Raw genomic sequence first — 18,853 nt, 5'->3', positions numbered from 1 at the left:
ACCAAAGCTATGGTGGAGGACATACACAAAGTGCCATGAAGTAGCACTCTGGGTAAATGCTGTATGATTGCAAAGATCCACATGGTCACAAAGTGAACTTCCTCACTATATAGTTACTCTGGACTAATTTATGTACCTAATACATTTTTTGCATATTACAAGTATCTTAAAAGACAAGGCACATAATGAAGGATTATAACAGGACTCAAACATAACTCAGACATGTTTTATTTTCATATATTTCATAGAAATCTATACATAGTAATATATTGTTTTCAAATCAAACGTTTTACAAAATATAGTATTAAGTCTGCAGTTTTAGCAAAAAGTGTATATATATATATGTGTATGTGTATATATATATATGTATGTATATATATATATATGTATATATATATATATATGCATGTATATATATATATGCATGTATATATATGTATGTGTGTATATATGCATGTATATATATGCATGTATATATATGTGTGTATATATATGTTTATATATGTATGTGTGTATATATATATATATATATATGTTTATATATGTATGTACGTATATATATATATATGTGTGTATATATATGTTTATATATGTATGCACGTATATATATATATATATATACACACACACACACACACACACACATATATATATACACACATACATACACACACACACACACACATATATATATACACACATACATACACACATATATATATGGTGACCGAAAGTGAGTGAAGAAGATCATAAAAGTGTGTTATGATGTATTACAAAAATAAACACTATACATGCTATTTCTATTTTGAGAGTGTATTTGGCAAAATTCAAATAGGAATCTGATCACAATTTCTAATTCCTACAGGGAAAAGAAAATTTTGACAGTCTCATAATCATATGTTTATTTTACTTCATATCAGTTTTCAATTCATATGAAATAAAATGTTAAATTTCAAGGTTTAGTAAACAAGTAACCTTAAGAGCTAATATAATCCACAAGTTATGTCAAAATACTACAGTCTATGCTAAACACTCTATTTCAGAATTATTTTTAAATTGTGAAAATAAAGCTTAAACATAGATTCTACTAAATACATCAATTGCACATTGATGATGCAATTCTTAAAAAGTTGAGATGTATAGGAAATTATTGTATTGGAAACACAGCCAACCATTGGATTCTTTCATAGAAAATCCAATAATGATCATGATATTCTTGTATACCAAAATCAGATATGAGGGTGAATCTGGAATTGAATTTCTTACCTAAATAAAAATTGGAAAAAAATTTTTTCCTTGATGGTATTCAAAACTAAAAATTCTTTTTGAAATAGAATTTCAGTTTCAGTTAAATTCACTCTCGAATTTCAGTTGATATATAAAAACAGAATGTGTGTATTGATTTGATAATGCCAAGCAAAAGCCAACCACATCTCCACCTTCAAGAACAAATATGTGCCTATCACTGAATTGAGCAGCATTAGTTGAACTATGCTAACTGTATCTAACCATCCTATATTTTCCCAGCATTGTAGGAACTGAAGAGGTCTCAAGCACTACTTTTTTTTATCATCTCATTCATATTCTAATGAGAGTAAACTATAGTTAATGAAATATTTCAACATTTCTAATGGATTATGAGCAGCCGTCAAAAGTTATTTGAGCCAGACATAAAAATCTATGTGACCGACATACTTTTAGCAATAGGATCTTCATTTCTAAATCGAAAACACTGAAATAAACTAAATAAATTTTTTGAAATCCCCAATTAAAATTCCTAACCGAAGTTTAAACTGAAAATTAAACAAAAGTTGTAAAAAAACCCATTAAATCATGTAGCACAGCCGCAGATTGAAACCAATAAAGGTTTGCTAAAACAAAACAAAAAAAATAATAAAAATAATACTTTTTGTAAAAGTTCGATTCAAATAAATTCTAAATTAATTTTTATAAAAAAAACACACCCTTATGATCATTTGACATAAAAAAGACGAAAACAATATTGTAAGTCTCACTGGAAACAAAACAAAAAAATGTCAAATAATTATAATTATTATAAAGTGTTAATTGACCCTAGGTAGAACATTATAAAAATCGTGTTTGACTCAGCAGCTCAACTGTCCGTTTCCAGCAGACTAATTATTCAGTCAAATTTTTCTAGAACAAAAGCACAACGGCTAGGAATATAAAGCTGCAACATAAAAAAAAGGATATATATAACATGATTACAGAAGAAAAAAAATATATATAAATTAATTAAATTAATCAATCATCATCAATAATATTTAATATTCATTTTTTAAATACAAGCATAGCTGTGTGGCTGAGAAGCTTGCTTTCCAACCATGTGATCTCAGGTTCAGTTCCACTGAGTGTTACCTTGCGCAAGTGTTTCCCACTATAGCCCTAGACCTCCAAAAGGCTTGTAAGTAGACAGAAACTGAAAGAAGCCCACCACACACACACAGACATATTGCACAAATTATATCTGCTCTAAATAATAAAAAATTAAATGATTTTTATAATAAGAATAAGGACAATACAAGATATATATAAAGATAGATGTGTGTGTGTGTGTGTGTGGTGGGGTATGTGTTTAAGTGTATTCTTGTCAAGACATCATATGATAGTTGTAAGGAAGTATCATCATCGTCATACAAGTTATTACATCTGACAAATGCAAGCATGAAAAAGTGGATGTTAAAAACGATGATGAAAGTGAATGGGTATGATTTGGAGGAGTTATTGCTGCTATTTCTAGCATTTTGAGCAACTGCATAGAAGCACCTTCCCAATCTTGTTTTTTGTTCATATTATTCCCATTTTAAAATAATTTCCATTCTGATTTTCAACTGGGTTTGTCATGCTGTTTTTCTATTTTGCTTAAAATGTTTTGTAGCAAGTTGGAATTCATACAGGAAGAATGGAGTGTTTAAATGGAGTAAAAATGCTGAAGGAATCAAAAAAGAAAAGAAAGAGGCAGTGAAAAAATAGGATTTGCAAACATTGATAACTTACAAATAAATGATGCATTCGGTTGTCGTGACATCCTTCAGAAGTAGAGAATATAGTGTTGTGATCTAATCTCTTGTGGCCCCCAAATTCCTCAACATCTGTGTCAAGAGCAATTCGATACCTGTTAAGTTGTTAAGGAAAAAAAGAACAGAAACAAAAAAAAAAGGCAAAAGACAAACTGACAGCTTTTATTAAGGTACTAGGTCGATATGTTGTGAAGGCGGGTGGCTTAGTGGTTAGGGCATTCGGTTCACGATTGTAAGGTCGTGAGTTCGATTCCCAGTGACACGTTATGTCCTTGAGCAAGACACTTTATTTCACGTTGCTCCAGTCCACTCAGCGGACAAAAATGAGTTGTACCTGTATTTCAAAGGGCCGGCCTTGTCACACTCTGCGTCACGCTGAATCTCCCTGAGAACTACATTAGGGGTACTCATATCTGTGGATTGCTCAGTCATTTGCATGTTAATTTCACGAGCAGGCTGTTCCGTTGATCGTATCAGCTGGGACACTCGTCATCGTAACTGATGGAGTGCTCCTTCTTCTCCTTCAGTTCGATATGTAGAAGTACACAGAAAAGTGAATGGTAAAAGAGCTTTAACCCTTTAGCATTTAAACCAGCCATATTCAGCCAAAATATTTTGCCTGGTTTATAAGGGGGTACCCAAAACTAACTGGAGATGTTCTCTGTGGAACATGCCCATTGAAGTCTGGGCTTCTGTCATTAGAAGTCACCTGATGCAGCCTTCAGGCATCAGTGTGCCCATCAGCAGTGGTGGCCGAGGTCGTACTGCTATGTGGTACGTCTTTATTTTGCAGTTCTTCTCTCCTGATTGTTGATTTTTGCGATGGCTGAAACAAAGGAACAGTGTGCTTCCGTGAAATTCTGCTTTCTGCTGGGAAAAACAGCAACCAAAAAAGTTATCACGCTACAAGAATGATGCTACGAGCAAAACACAAGTTTATGAGTGGCTTTCACATTTCAGTAATGGTCACTTGTTACTTGAAGACCAGCCTCACTCAGGGCCACCGTCAACCTCCTAAATGAATGTAAACATCACAAAAATTCAATACACCAGCATCTTGGGTTAGATGACCTCTCTGCTGCAGCCATGCTCTCAGGTTGCACTGGCAGGGAAGCTCTACTCCTTGACAGATGGCGCCGTCCACCTTAATACACCAGCACACCAGGATCCCCTTTGTCCAAATCTTGGTCTGCATGGGCATTGGGATTAGGTCTTGGGAAGGTAGCTGCAGTCAATGATTAGGTGCAGGGGTGGCTGTGTGGCAAGTAGCTTGCTTACCAACCACATGGTTCTGGGTTCAGTCCCACTGTGTGGCACCTTGGGCAAGTGTCTTCTACTATAGCCTTGGGCTAACCAAAGCCTTGTGAGTGGATTTGGTAGACGGAAACTGAAAGAAGCCCGTCATATATATGTATATATGTGTGTGTGTGTGTGTGTGTTTGTGTGCCTGTGTTTGTGCCCCACCAACATCGCCTGACAACCGGTGCTGGTGTGTTTATGTCCCCGTAACTTAGCGGTTCAGCAAAAGAGACCAATAGAATAAGTACTAGGCTTACAAAGAATAAGTCCTGGGATTGATTTCCTTGACCAAAAGGCGGTGCTCTAACATGGCTACAATCAAATGACTGAAACAAGTAAAAGAGTCACTGATCTCAGTGGACTGTTGCCAAACAATTGACAAACTTGTTGGTATGACTGGTGTGTCTTGGAGCTCCTGTCAACGAATTTTGAGCAAGGAATTGCGAATGAAAAGAGTTGCAGCAAAAATTTGTGCCTTGCTTGCTCATGGAAGATTAAAAATAGTCATGACTGAATGCGTGTTGTGAACTGAAAGTACAGCTGGAACTTGATCCGGACCTTTTTCCGAAGGTCATCACTGGTGATAAAAGCTAATGCTACAGAATTTGCAGATGTGGAAGAAGCAAAGAAAAAAATGACAGAGGTGCAGGAGTGGCTGTGTGGTAAGTAGCTTGCTTACCAACCACAGTTCCGGGTTCAATCCCACTGCGTGGCACCTTCGGCAAGTGTCTTCTACAATAGCCTTGGGACGACCATAGCCTTGTGAGGGGATTTGGTAGATGGAAACGGAAAAGAGCCTGTCGTATATCATCATCATCATTTAACGTCTGCTTTCCATGCTAGCATGGGTTGGACGGTTCAACTGGAGTCTGGGGAGCCCGAAGGCTGCACCAGGCCAGTCAGATCTGGCAGTGTTTCTACAGCTGGATGCCCTTCCTAACGCCAACCACTCCGAGAGTGTAGTGGGTGATTTTATGTGCCACCGACACAGGTGCCAGACGAGGCTGGCGAACGGCCACGCTCGGATGGTGTTTTTTTTTTATGTGCCACCGACACAGGTGCCAGACGAGGCTGGTATAAAAATATGTACGTGTGTGCATATGTTTGTGTGTCTGTGTTTGTCCCCCTAACGATGCTGGTGTGTTTACATCCCTGTCACTTAGCGGTTTGGCAAAAGAGACCAATAGAATAAGTACTAGGCTTACAAAGAATAAGTCCTGGGGTCGATTTGCTCGACTAAAGGCGGTGGTCCAGCATGGCCACAGTCAAATGACTGAAACAGGTAAAAGAGTAAAGAGAGAGGCATTAAAAGGCATCACTTCACAAGAGTTCCAGCACTGTTTCAAGCAGTGGAAAACGCATCTGGACCAATACATTGCTTCAGATGGAGAATACTTTGAAGGTGTTAAACATATAAAACTAAGTGAATAAAATAACATTGGAAAATTCTGGTTTCTTTTGGGTACTCTCTCGTATGCCTAAATTGGTCTGATCCAACCTCTCACATCGCTCGACAGTTTTTTCACATGCTACCGGCACAAGTGCCAGTAAGGCGATGCTGGTAACGATCACGCTCAAATGGTGTTTTTTATGTGCCACTGGCACGGAAGCCAGACAGCCGCTCTGGCAGTGATCCCGCTCCACTGGCACGGGTGCCAGTCATCGAATTTGGTTCAATTTCGATTATGATGATGATGATGATATGTCAAACAATTAACTCTCCTGACAAAATTTGCCATTCCTGAAAACAAATCAAATGTAGAAAGCATCGAAATGACAAACTGTCAACAAAAATTAGACAAAAGAAGGGAAATCCATTAGGGTGTATATACTGAAAACAAAAGGATACTTCCCAGGAACATTCACACCAATTTTATAATTAGTATAGCTGTTGGCAGAATGGAAGTTGAAAACAAACACCAGTTTGTTGGTCCTCTCAAACACAATCACTTTGTCTGTCTCATGCTTCTGGCTGACGTAATTCTTCAAAGGAAAGAGAAATGTTAGGTTCAGAATAAATAAATAAATACATACACTTGCACATTAATTTCACAAGCAGGCTATTCTGTTGATCATATCAACAGGAACATGCATCGTCATAACAGATGGAAAGCCAGGCTATATATACAAGGACATAAACACACAATGCAGTTTATACCATCTATTCCCTATGAATGTGTCAGCATTTGCATCCTTTGTACTAGGTGTTCATAGTGTAATTGGATGCAGATCCAGAGCAGTTCTTCACTACTGGAAGTGATATTTGCTTGACTAAACACTTCAAAGCAGTGCTCCAGTATGGGCTACAGACCAATAACTGAAGTGTTAAAAGGTACACTTTAGTGTAATTCTGGATAGATGATAAAAAGTAGAGTCAACCAAAGCAAAAATCTAAATTCAAAATACTAATGTACCCACATTTTTTGGACCCTACAAAACAACCTGCTCAGTCTAGTTTTCAGCTGACTGCAGGATCATTATGAACTCCTGCTTTGCAGTTTTATGTTTAAAAATAAATGAAAATGGAAAATGAAAATACTGAAATCTTCAGCAAACTTGGAACTTACAAAATCATTATTAAGCCAGCTGTATTTTATTTCAAGTTTTAACATTGCTGCATCAAAATTGTTCAGATATTTATATTTCAACATATCATTATCGACTAGATTCCACTGGCGCCTAGCATAATGGTAACTCTCAGAATTTCCTTCACGGGGGAAGTCTAGCCATTCTGGATGGCCAAATTCATTACCTACAAAAAGTAAAAAAAAAAACATGTTAGAAATATAGGAATAAAACTTTCACGTAAGAATTCTTCAGCTAAACTTTATCAACTTCTATCAAAATGTACCTGCACTGCAGTCGTCGTCGTTTAACGTCCACTTTCCTTGCTAGCATGGGTTGGACGATTTGACTCAGGTCTGGCGAACCAGATGGCTGCACTAGGCTCCAATCTGATCTAGCAGAGTTTCTACAGCTGGATGCCCTTCCTGATGCCAACCACTCTGAGAGTGTAGTGGGTGCTTTTACGCGCCACCTGCACAAGTGCCCACACTCAAATGGTGCTTTTTATATGCCACCTGCACAGGAGCCAGTCCAGCAGCACTGGCAATGACCTTGCTCGAATGTTTTTTCACATACCACCAGCACAGGTACCAGTAAAGCGACACAGGTAAAAATCACGCTCAAATGGTGCTTTTTACGTGCCATGGGGACGGAAGCTAGTTTGTTGCTCTGGCAACGATCACACTCAGATGGTACTCTTAGCATTCCACTGTGGATAGTAAACTACCAAAAAACTTATACTCAATTAAGGAGCAAAAAGTTCAAGCAGTTTTTTTTTCCAATTGAGCCATTTCACTTACTCTGCTCCTCAAATCTTTTTGGTTGAAATATTTGACTCTTCTTACTGTCATTGTCTTTTTTTTCACACTGCTCTGTGATTAATATTCCTCTTAATTAAGGCAGCCAGGTGGCAGAATCATTAGCACATAACAATCTGTTTTGCGTTCCGAGTTCAAATTCTGTCAAGGTCAACTTCTTTGCCTTTCATCCCTTCAGGGTCAATAAAATAAATATCAGCTTAGTACTAGGATTGATTTAATTGATGTAGCCCCTCCTCTCAAACTGATAGTGTAGAGCCAAAATTTGAAACCAGTATTCCTCTTAAACAATGGCCATAGGAAAAATATGAGTTGGAAGAGAATCACAGACGGCTGATGTTTGGGGACTAGTGGGTAGGAGAGTGGATACAAAAGAGGTTACAAGTAAAGGATAGATGACACCATCTGGGACAACAGCAGTGCTTGAATGAAGGTAGTATGAGACCAAACAGCCATGAGAGGTAGATGTGATTACCTCTCATGACTGTCTTAATGTAGTCAAAAAAAAAAGCAGAGGAAAAAGAAAGCATGTCTGTGATTAAGGGGTTGTAGTGTGTTGATTATTTAACCCCACTCCAATCAGTTGGGGTGGTCTTCCTAAATGTAAAAAGATCAAATGGAAAGTATATACATCAATCCGGTGGAAATCATTACCAAAACTTCTGGAGTATACTTAATAAAACAAGCTAGACATCAAACTGGATAGTACATGTCCCCTCTTGCATTCCACACAACCTAGGAAAATTGGTAGATGATGTTGTGGGCTTTTACCAGTTCAGCTGCTAAACATTGAAACTTTAGGTTTGAGTATACTCAGAGAAAACAAAGAAAGAATGAAAGAAGACCATAACATGTTTCAATGAGTAACCTAAGAGAAGTTTGTGTTTGGGAGTTTCACAAATAGGTGATATAGACAGGTAACTTGACCAGAATTTTATCATATCTGAAATGAAAGATCTGGTCAAAGAGGTTTGCTAACACCAAAGACAACTATTTCATGAACAAGAAACTATTATTGGTGAAACCAAATTCAGTGACTGGAAAAGAAAATGCTGGAGATAAACTTACCTATGAAATTAAGATATCCCTGACCACCAAGTCCAATTGTAATGAGTCGGATCATCTTATGCAGTGCAATGCCTCTGTCAATGGTCAGATTAGGTGGAGACATAACAGACATAGATGTGTACATCTCTTTATCCATCAACCAAAAAGCAATGGTTTTGTCTCCAACCAGTGCTTGATCATGACTCTCTGTATATGCTATACATTTCTCTCCATAACGCATATTTGTGAGATTGTGAATGATGCCACCAATATTCCAATCTTCATCACTTTGTGTTTTCAAGAGCTGAAAAAAGCAAAAAGTAATAATGTCACACAAAACAGCATTGAAAATAATATATTCACATAAAGTCATGTTTAACATGTCCAAGTGTAATTGGATGTGATAAGACCTATCACTGCAGAAATAGTCCTAAGAGAAAATCCTCCACCTAGACTTGTGTAAATATCAGTGGCAGCTCATAGATAATATTAGTGGGGATGCTGCTTCAGAAAATTTTTAGCCATTGTTTTGATAATGTGTAACAGGAAACAAACAAATAAAAAGAAAATTTATACATAAACTTGATCAGTTCATGTTTTAGCCACTGCTGGGTAGTGTGTTTTAATTTGTTCATTGAACGCCACTGTGAATTCCCTTGTTTTCAAAAATCCCCACTAAATCACAAAATAAGGGGGGAAATGTGCCCTATTTTTCAAATACTGGCAGCAACACTGAAGCTGGAAGCAGGATAATAATCTAATTCTACATTTTATCACATTCAAGAATATAAACACATTTTTAAGCACAACACACACACAGCCAAAAAAGAACACCACCTTTCACAGGACACTGTCATTCACGCAGTGTTCTCTCTCCCTAGTCTGAAGCTTCCTATCTCAGACATATGAGCATGCGCACAACAGCCAAACACCACATCGCTGGAACTGTGAAGCACACAGTTCTATAGGAGGATTTTTGTATTTTTTTCATAAACTAGGGGATGGCTACTGACATTAAGCTAAAGGATTATACAATGTACAAGTATAAAAAAAGAATTAAAGAAAAAAGGACTCATTATATTGAATATTATCGATAATATTGAGTGGAAATAGCGGGTGCTGCAATTCCACAGTACCTATACACGAGCTACCACTGGTAAATACATGAGCTATGAGTGATGTCATTGGATCATTTCATACATGGACTTCTGCAACATTCTACTTTGTCAGCTGTGAAAACTAACTCCGTTTCTCACATCTCAGTAAGTATAATTCTATACTTAGTGTTATTATACTACATAACAAAAGAGGTGGGTTAGCACACCTTACAATAATTTTTCTGACTTTTTTTTACATTTTGAGTTCAAATCCTACAAAGGTCGACTTTGCCTATCAACCTTTCAAGATTGACAAAATTAAGTACTACTCAAGTACTGATGGGTACTTTATTTTATCGACCCTGGAGGGATGAAAGGCAAAGTTGACCTCAGTGTGAATTGAACAACTCAGAACATACAGAGCTAGAATTAAACAGCAGTAATAATTATCACAATTTAATCAACAGTTCATTTTTCATACAAAACTCAACTATATATTTAAGAAACCATTAATACACAACCAAGCTAGGAAAAGGAGCCTCTCTCTCTATATATACATGTAATCACCTGACTAATTAAAAATAACAGATTAATCTCATTCAAATCATCTGTCATCTCAGAAAGGGGCACATATATGAATATGTGTATGTGTGTGAATGTAAGATAGAGAGAGAGAGACAAAAACACACACACACAGATAGATAGATAGATAAATAGAGAGAGTGAGAGAGAGAGAGTGTGTGTGTGTGTGCATGCATGTGTGTTTCTATGTATTGGAAATAAAAACCAATAAATTGGTGCATGAAACAGTAATACCTTGTGGTATTTATTCCACCCAAGTTGCACAGATAATATTTTGGCACTTCTCACCAGAAATGAAACAAACTAGTGGAAACCCATTAATGTTCGTAAAATCCATTATGGGGAAACAATAATTAAGTAAATATAGGGTGATGAGCTGGCATAATCATTAGCACACTGGGCGAAATGCTTAGCGGTATTTCTTCTGCTGTTACGTTCTGAGTTCAAATTCTGCTGAGGTCGACTTTACCTTTCATCCTTTCAGGGTCAAGTTAAATAAGTACCAGTTATGCACTAGGGTTGATGTAATTGCCTTAATCCCTTTGTCTGCCCTTGTTTGTCCCTTCTATGTTTAGTACCCCAGTGGGCAATAAAGAAACAAATAATTAAGTAAATATAGCTGATACAACATAGACTGACTATATTATATTCTACTCAATCTTACCTTAATCCACATGTCTGGTATAGCCATAGCTAATCTGTAGTCAAAACCATTGCCGCCTTCTTCTACAGGCCTGCAAAGAGCAGGCATTCCAGATACTTCCTGGATGGAAAGAAAATTAACAGTACATAGATTAGTTAAAATCACTCAAGCATGTCAGTGTGGTTAAGAAATTTGCTTCCCAACCATATTGTTTTGGGGTTCTATCCTACTGCATGGCACCTTGAGCAAGTGTCTTCTATTATAGCTCTGGCCCAACCAAAGCCTTGTAAATGGACTTGATAGATGTAAACTGTAAAAAAAGCCTAATGAATGAATGAATGAATGTGTGTGTGTGTGTGTGAGTGAGGGTGTGTGCAAGTATGTGTGTGAAAAAGCTGAAAAAGAAGTAATTTCTACTCTTCTCCTCTGGAAGCGATCTACTCGCAATACCAGAGGGCGCACACTCTCCTACCCTGATGTAATCTCCAGGGATACAGGCATCCAGCAACAGGACCTCCGTAATGCCATGATGGACCGTGAAGTCTGGCGTAGCATGGTAAATTCCATTGTCTCGACCACGGTCGAACAATGATGATGATGTGTGTGTATATCCTTGTCTTGACATTATGTGGTAAATGTAGATGAGCATCGCTGTCACATGCACAGACGAAGAAAAACTGAGAATAAAGAGAACTATAGAACAAAGTGTTCTGCCTTGAAGTACAACAAATTACTGTCAATAATGGATTTTGAACTCATGATCCATTATGTTTTCATCTATGAGGATCATTTCACCTCTGCCAAATTAGAAGCGCCAAGATTAAAATATGCAAGATTAAAAATTAGTGTAACAAACCTCTGCAATGGTGACTATAAAAGGATATGCCTTGTGGAGTATATAATTGGCAAGGGTTAAATAGTTCAGAGATTCTGTATCAGTGTTCAAACCAAAATATTCATCGTAGTGACCTGAAAATCCATGACCTAAGAAAAAAATAGAAGTTTGAAAAATATATAATCGATTACATTGATCCTCAGTGATCAACTGATATTTATTTTATCGACCCCAGAAAGATGAAAGGCAAAGTTGATCTTATTAGAATTTGAACTCAGAATGTTAAGACGGACGAAATACCTATTTCTTTATTACCCACAAGGGGCTAAACACAGAGAGGACAAACAAGGACAGACATAGATATTAAGTCGATTACATCGACCCCAGTGTGTAACTGGTACTTAATTTATCAACCCCGAAAGGATGAAAGGCAAAGTCGACCTCGGCGGAATTTGAACTCAGAACGTAGTGGCAGAAGAAATACCATTAAGCACTTCATCTGGCAAGCTAACAATTCTGACAGCTTGCCAATTTAATAATAATAAAAATAATAATAATGGTTTAAAATTTTGGCACAAGGCCAGTAAGTTTGGGTGAGGACATGAGTCAATAGGTTGACCCCAGTGTTCAACTGGTACTTATTTTATTGAACTTGAAAAGATAAAAAGTAAAGTTGACCTTGGCCGAATTTGAACCCTGAATGTAAAGATGGATGAAAAACTGCTAAGTATGCTAATGATTCTGCCAGCAATAATAATAATAATAGGGAGAAAAACTAGGGGTAGTTGATAGCTTCCATTACCTAGGTGACCAAGTCAGTAGTGGGGGAGGGTGTGCTGAAAGTGTAGCTGCCAGAATAAGAATAGCCTGGGCAAAGTTCAGGGAGCTCTTATCTCTGCTGGTGACATAGGGCCTCTTGCTCAGACTAAAAGGTAGACTGTATGATGTATGTGTGTGAACAGCCATGCTACATGGCAGTGAACATGGGCTGTGAGTGCTGAGGATATGCGTAAGCTCACAAGGAATGAAGCCAGTATGCTCCGATGGATGTGTAATGTCAGTGTGCATACTCGACAGAAAAGTTGGACATAAGAAGCATCAGATGTGGTGTGCGAGAGAGACGACAGCACTGGTATAGGAATGTGGCGAGAATGGATGAGGATAGCTGTGTGAAAAAGTGCCACACCCTAGCGGTTGAGGGAACCTGTGGAAGAGGAAGACCCAGGAAGACCTGGGATGAGGTGGTGAAGCATGACCTTCAAACATTAGGCCTCACCGAGGCAATGACAAGTAACCAAGACCTTTGGAAATAAGCAGTGTCTGATTGGCCCTCGTGCCGGTGGCATGTAAAAGCACCCACTACACTCTGGTTGGTGTTAGGAAGGGCATCCAGCTGTAGAAACTCTGCCAGATCAGATTGGAGCCTAGTGCAGCCATCTGGTTCGCCAGTCCTCAGTCAAATCGTCCAACCCATGCTGGTATGGAAAGCGGACGTTAAACGATGATGATGATGATGATGATGAATACTAATAATAGCAATATCTTAAAAAGGATTGATCTAATTACCCACAAAGGTAAATGGAGAATATAAAGAGCATGATGCAATTGCAATAGATATTTTATTGGTTTTCGATAGCTTGCCTGTCTTTTCCGAGTTGAAAATGAAAAGCGATACATAAAAATTCAAATTCAAAAGTTTGAACGAGGGCAACCTGCGTTCCCACTTTGATGGAATGACATCATCAATTTTACAACCGGCAAAAAGAAAAAAAGAAAAGGAAAGAGAAGAATATTTAATCAAACAGTTTAGTTTTAAATATATGATGAAATTTCCTTGTTATTCTACTCATTCCTTCTGGGCATGATGTTAATAATAATAATCCTTTCTATTACAAGCACAAGGCCTGAAATTGTGAGGGAGCGGGCTAGAGGATTACTTTGACACCAGTGCTCAGAATGTCAAGCCAGAAGAAATGCTGCAAAGCATTTTGCCCAATTTAACTATTCTACCAGCTCGCCAACTTGATAATGATGATGACGACGATAAAGACAATGATGCAAAGAAAAAGATTAAAAATTGAATCAGAGGAATGAAACATTATACACAGAATACCAACCTATTCCATGAGTGTGATATAACATTGATGTGATACCATCAAAACGAAAACCATCAAAGTGATATTCTTCAACCCACCATCTTAAGTTGGATATAAGAAACCGCAGAACTTCATACCTGCAAAAAAGCAAGTAAGCATTAACAAAGCCAAGTATATCTGTAATACAATAATCTGTAATATAATATGTGCCAATTATTGGGTTGCCATAATAATACTCCGAGTTTCGGATGTCGGGGTGGAAATCTGCTCTGGCATCTCATCAGTTATTTTTGATAAGACAATCAAAAATAACTGATGAGATGCCAGAGCACATTTCCGCCCTGACACCCAAAACTCAGAGTTTTATTATGGCAACCAAATAATTACTTACATAATATCGAGGTCTCATTCATTCATTACTATTAATATATATATATACACATATAAAGATATATATATATATATATATATATTATGGCTGCCCCCACGTTATCGAGTATGGCCATTGCACGAAGCTTAACTGTTATTGATGCTGTGATTGAATGTGACTTTTTAGCCCAGCCAAAGATCTACAACGTCTTGTACAGAATTGGCAACTAAAACCTTTACTGGTAATAGCCGGCTGTAGTTGTAACTGGGCTTCATGTACCTTTGCATGTCGTTTAAGTCCTCCTGCCGAATTACACTCTCTTCCACATGCCCGACAAATATGATTAGTATGGTGTGTTACACCACCACCAGTGGCCAGGGTGTCACTCATGTGTCTCGCTTAATGACTACGAAGATGACTCTTGAGTCCAGCTTTACTGAGGCAGGGTCTTGCACAGACACTGCATGTCAACATCAAAGGAAGACCCTTCCCATCTGGAAGTGTAACAGCGATGCCCTTCCTGACATCCCTCCTTACTTTCTCATGTGCAACTCGAGATTTCTCAAAAGTGACTGTCCCCTCGTGCACAATCCTTCTCCACCTGCTACGATCAATAGCTATGCCTTCCCATGTGTCAGGAGAGAAGCAAGCATCTTCTAAGGAAGCCTTCAGCAAGTCCTTATACCTCTTTTTTGGTTTATGTGGAGGTCATTCTCCTTTAGCTAACTCACCATAAAAGAGTTGTTTTGGCATCCTTGAATCCTTCATCCTGACAATCAATTAACATCATCATCATCAGGAGTGGCTGTGTGCTAAGTAGCTTCCTTACCAACCATATGGTTCCGGGTTCTGTCCCACTGCGTGGTACCTTGGGTAAGTATCTACTACTATAGCCTTGGGCCTACCAAAGCTTTGTGAGTGGATTTGGTAGACGGAAACTGAATGAAGCCCATCATATAAATATCTATATACATACATACATGCATGCATACATACACACATGGAGAAGTGAACATTACAACAATGATGATGATGATTATTATAGCTTTTCAGATTAATTAGATCATCATCTTTGTAATGTCTTCTGTCAGTAGGAGTTATTTTTTGTAAAAAAAAAAATTTAAACAAATGGAAATGGAAACTTGGGCAAGTGTCTTCTACTATAGCCTCAGGCCAACCAAAGCCTTGTGAGTGGATTTGGTAGAAGGAAACTGAAAGAAGCACATCATATATACGTATAAGTATGTGTGTGTCTTTGTTTGTCCCCTGACCACAGCATGACCATCAGTGCTGGTGTATTTAGTAAAAGAAACTGATAGAATAAGGCTTATAAAAAGGAAGTACTGGGTCGATACATTCCACTAAAAGTTCTTCAAGGCCTTGCCCCAGCATGACCACAGTCTAATGACTGAAACAAGTAAAAGATAAAGATAAACAACAAGCCAATTTTTATGTAAAAATTTGAAAGAAGCCGTCAGCATTAAATACTTACTCTGAATAATTGAAGAGGCGAGAATCCCAAAGACTATGGTAACCTCGACCATTGTCATGGAAGTAGCAAGACGCAGTACCATCAAAACCGTTTAGACCATCTTCCATGTTCTTTGATGCATGGCTGTGAACAATATCGAGGTACACAGCCAATCCATGATAATGTGCCACGTCTATCAACTCTTTTAGTTCTTCTGGTGTACCATAGCGACTGTGTGAAGAAATTAAAATTTTGCATTCAAAGAATTCAACATGAAATGTGAAAAAAAAAAAAAAGAAAATCCGAAAGTATTTTATAGTATTGCAGTATTCAGTTACTTCCATTTAAGTTCAGAATTCAAAATCCTACCAAGATCAACTTTGCCACACATTCTTTTGGAAATAGTAAAAAAGTACCAGTGAATTATTACAATCAATTAACATCATCATCATCAGGAGTGGCTGTGTGCATGGGCGCAGGAGTGGCTGTGTGCTAAGTAGCTTTCTTACCAATCATATGGTTCCGGGTTCAGTCCCACTGCGTGGTACCTTGGGTAAGTATCTACTACTATAGCCTCAGGCCTACCAAAGCATTGTGAGTGGATTTGGTAGACGGAAACTGAATGAAGCCCATCGTATATATATGTATATATATATATATATATATGTATGTGTGTGTGTGTATATGTTTGTGTGTCTGTGCTTGTCCCTCTAACATTGCCTGACAACCGATGCTGGTGTGTTTACGTCCCCGTAACTTAGCGGTTTGGCAAAAGAGACCGATAGAATAAATACTAAGGCTTACAAAGAATAAGTCCTGGGGTCAATTTGCTCAATTAAAGGCAATGCTCCAGCATGGCTGCAGTCAAATGACTGAAACAAGTCTTTCATTCTTTTGGAGGTCAATAAAATAATTACCAGTTGAGCACTGGGCTCGATGTAATCAATTCGTCCCCTCCCCCAAAATTTCAGGCCTTGTGCCTATAGTAGAAAGGATTATTATTATTAAGGCAATGAGCTAGCAGAATTGTTAGCACACCAGGAAAAATGCTTAGCGGCATTTCATCTGTTATTATGCTGTCGGTTCAAATTCTGCTGAGGTCAACCTTACCTTTGACCCTTTCAGGGTTGATAAAATATGGACCAGTTGAGTAGAGTGTCTATCAGCCAATTCATTTAACATGGCGTTTATTTTTGGAACCAGACACCCATAATAAACAAAGATAGATGTACATAGTTTTATCAACCAGAGTTCTGGAAAGTGAAATCAATCTTGGCAGGATTTGAATTTGAAATGATGAGAAAATTCAACCTATTACTAAAGTAAAAAAGACAAAAAAAAAAAAATACCGATACTGCCTCTGGCTCTGTAGTACAAATGGCTTATTTTCAAAAGTTATGAATTAAAATCGTCCACCAAACCTTAGTCACAGTTTATGTTCTTAACACTAGCTTAATGATAACTAAGTTATTTTACCAAATTCCTTGCTGTATTTAAAATTAATTGAAAGAAATACAGACAGAGCATCTCAACATAAATATAGTAACAAAAGGGTTAAGAAAGAAAAGAAAATGGAAAGAGTACAAACCTTGAGATAGCAAAGAAACTTGTTATTTGGTAACCAAAGGAAGCATAATATGAATGCTCCATGATTGCCATTAATTGAATTGAATTATAACCTGAAAGCAAAACAAATCACAAATATTGCTTTAATTTTCTTTTATATATATATAAAAATGGCTCAGTTAAATGAAGTAGAGTGGTATCTAGGATCCTTTTCAGTGTCTCTGTGACAGACAGGACAAAGAGAAGAAGTTATTTTGACAAAGAAGACCAGCGGCAAGCTGGCAGAAATGTTAGCACACTGGGTGAAATGCTTAGCAGTATTTCGTCTGCTACTACGTTCTGAGTTCAAATTCCGCCGAGGTCGACTTTGCCTTTCATCCTTTTGGGGTCGATTAAATAAGCACCAGTTATGCACTGAGGTCGATATAATCGACTTAATCCATTTGTCTGTCTTTGTTTGTCCCTTCTGTGTTTAGCCCCTTGTGGGTAGTAAAGAAATAAGAAGACCAGGTTCCATTATTTGCAACATAGGCACAAGTGTGATTGTATGGTTAAAATGTTTACTTCCTAACCATATGGTTTCAGGTTCAGCCTCATGCTGTGGCACCTTAGGCAAGTGTTTTCTACAACAGGCGCAGGAGTGGCTGTGTGGTAAGTAGCTTGCTAACCAACCACAGTCCCACTGCGTGGCATCTTTGGCAAGTGTCTTCTGCTATAGCCCTGGGCTGACCAATGCCTTGTGAGTGGATTTGGTAGACGGAAACTGAAAGAAGCCTGTTGTATATATGTATATATATATGTATGTGTGTGTGTGTTTGTGTGACTGTGTTTGTCCCCCTAGCATTGCTTGACAACCGATGCTGGTGTGTTTACGTCCCCGTCACTTAGTGGTTCAGCAAAAGGGACTGATAGAATAAGTACTGGGCTTACAAAGAATAAGTCCCGGGGTCGATTTGCTTGACTAAAAGGTGGTGCTCCAGCATGGCCGCGGTCAAATGACTGAAACAAGTAAAAGAGAGTAAAGAGTAAAGAGTCCAAGGCCAATCAAAGCCTTGTGAGTGGATCTGGTAGATGGAAACTCAAAGAAGTACTTCTCCTCTGAAATTGCAAACCTTGTGCCAAAATTTGAAACCAATATGAGAGAGAGAGGTGTGTGTGTGTGTGTACATACAGGGTTGGCCAAAAGTCACCTGACAGTAAATCAAAATTCCATAATTACTATCTGTAATTCTGTATTGACTCAAATGGAAAAATGTGTCGCTCAAGAAGGACTTCAGTTTGAACAATTTTCATGATGTTTCATATTTAGATGCTTTTATTAAATTCATTCGGTTGTTAAACATAAATATAACTTGGAATTAAATAGTTTGATTCACTGTCAAGTGACTTTTGACCAACCCTGTATACACACACACACACATAT

At 37.8% G+C, this 18,853-nt stretch overlaps 1 protein-coding gene and 1 long non-coding RNA gene across 2 annotated transcripts in view; one reads left to right on the top strand and one right to left on the bottom strand.

The window, feature by feature from the left end:
- The first annotated feature begins 287 nt into the window (after window positions 1–287).
- Window positions 288–18,591, top strand: LOC118764187. The gene is made up of 4 exons (XR_004999972.1): window positions 288–344; window positions 2,563–2,583; window positions 10,605–10,615; window positions 18,580–18,591. It is a non-coding gene; the product is annotated as an uncharacterized LOC118764187 (long non-coding RNA).
- The window catches only part of LOC115213961 (1,4-alpha-glucan-branching enzyme), a 29,929-nt gene continuing 12,009 nt past the window's right edge, over window positions 934–18,853 (bottom strand). The window contains exons 6-15 of the mRNA XM_029782964.2: window positions 17,453–17,543; window positions 15,886–16,095; window positions 14,045–14,160; window positions 11,949–12,076; window positions 11,114–11,212; window positions 8,792–9,074; window positions 6,908–7,092; window positions 6,190–6,323; window positions 3,019–3,136; window positions 934–2,191 (exon numbers count right to left, since the gene is read on the bottom strand). Coding sequence (XP_029638824.1) covers window positions 2,144–2,191; window positions 3,019–3,136; window positions 6,190–6,323; window positions 6,908–7,092; window positions 8,792–9,074; window positions 11,114–11,212; window positions 11,949–12,076; window positions 14,045–14,160; window positions 15,886–16,095; window positions 17,453–17,543 — 1,412 coding nt within the window. The 3' untranslated portion in view covers window positions 934–2,143. The remainder of the gene's footprint in view (window positions 2,192–3,018; window positions 3,137–6,189; window positions 6,324–6,907; window positions 7,093–8,791; window positions 9,075–11,113; window positions 11,213–11,948; window positions 12,077–14,044; window positions 14,161–15,885; window positions 16,096–17,452; window positions 17,544–18,853) is intronic.

Source organism: Octopus sinensis, linkage group LG7, assembly GCF_006345805.1.
Source record: "Octopus sinensis linkage group LG7, ASM634580v1, whole genome shotgun sequence".
Lineage (NCBI taxonomy): Eukaryota > Metazoa > Mollusca > Cephalopoda > Octopoda > Octopodidae > Octopus > Octopus sinensis.
The sequence above is the reverse complement of the archived record's forward strand: the minus strand, read 5'-3'. Positions and strand labels throughout refer to the sequence as shown.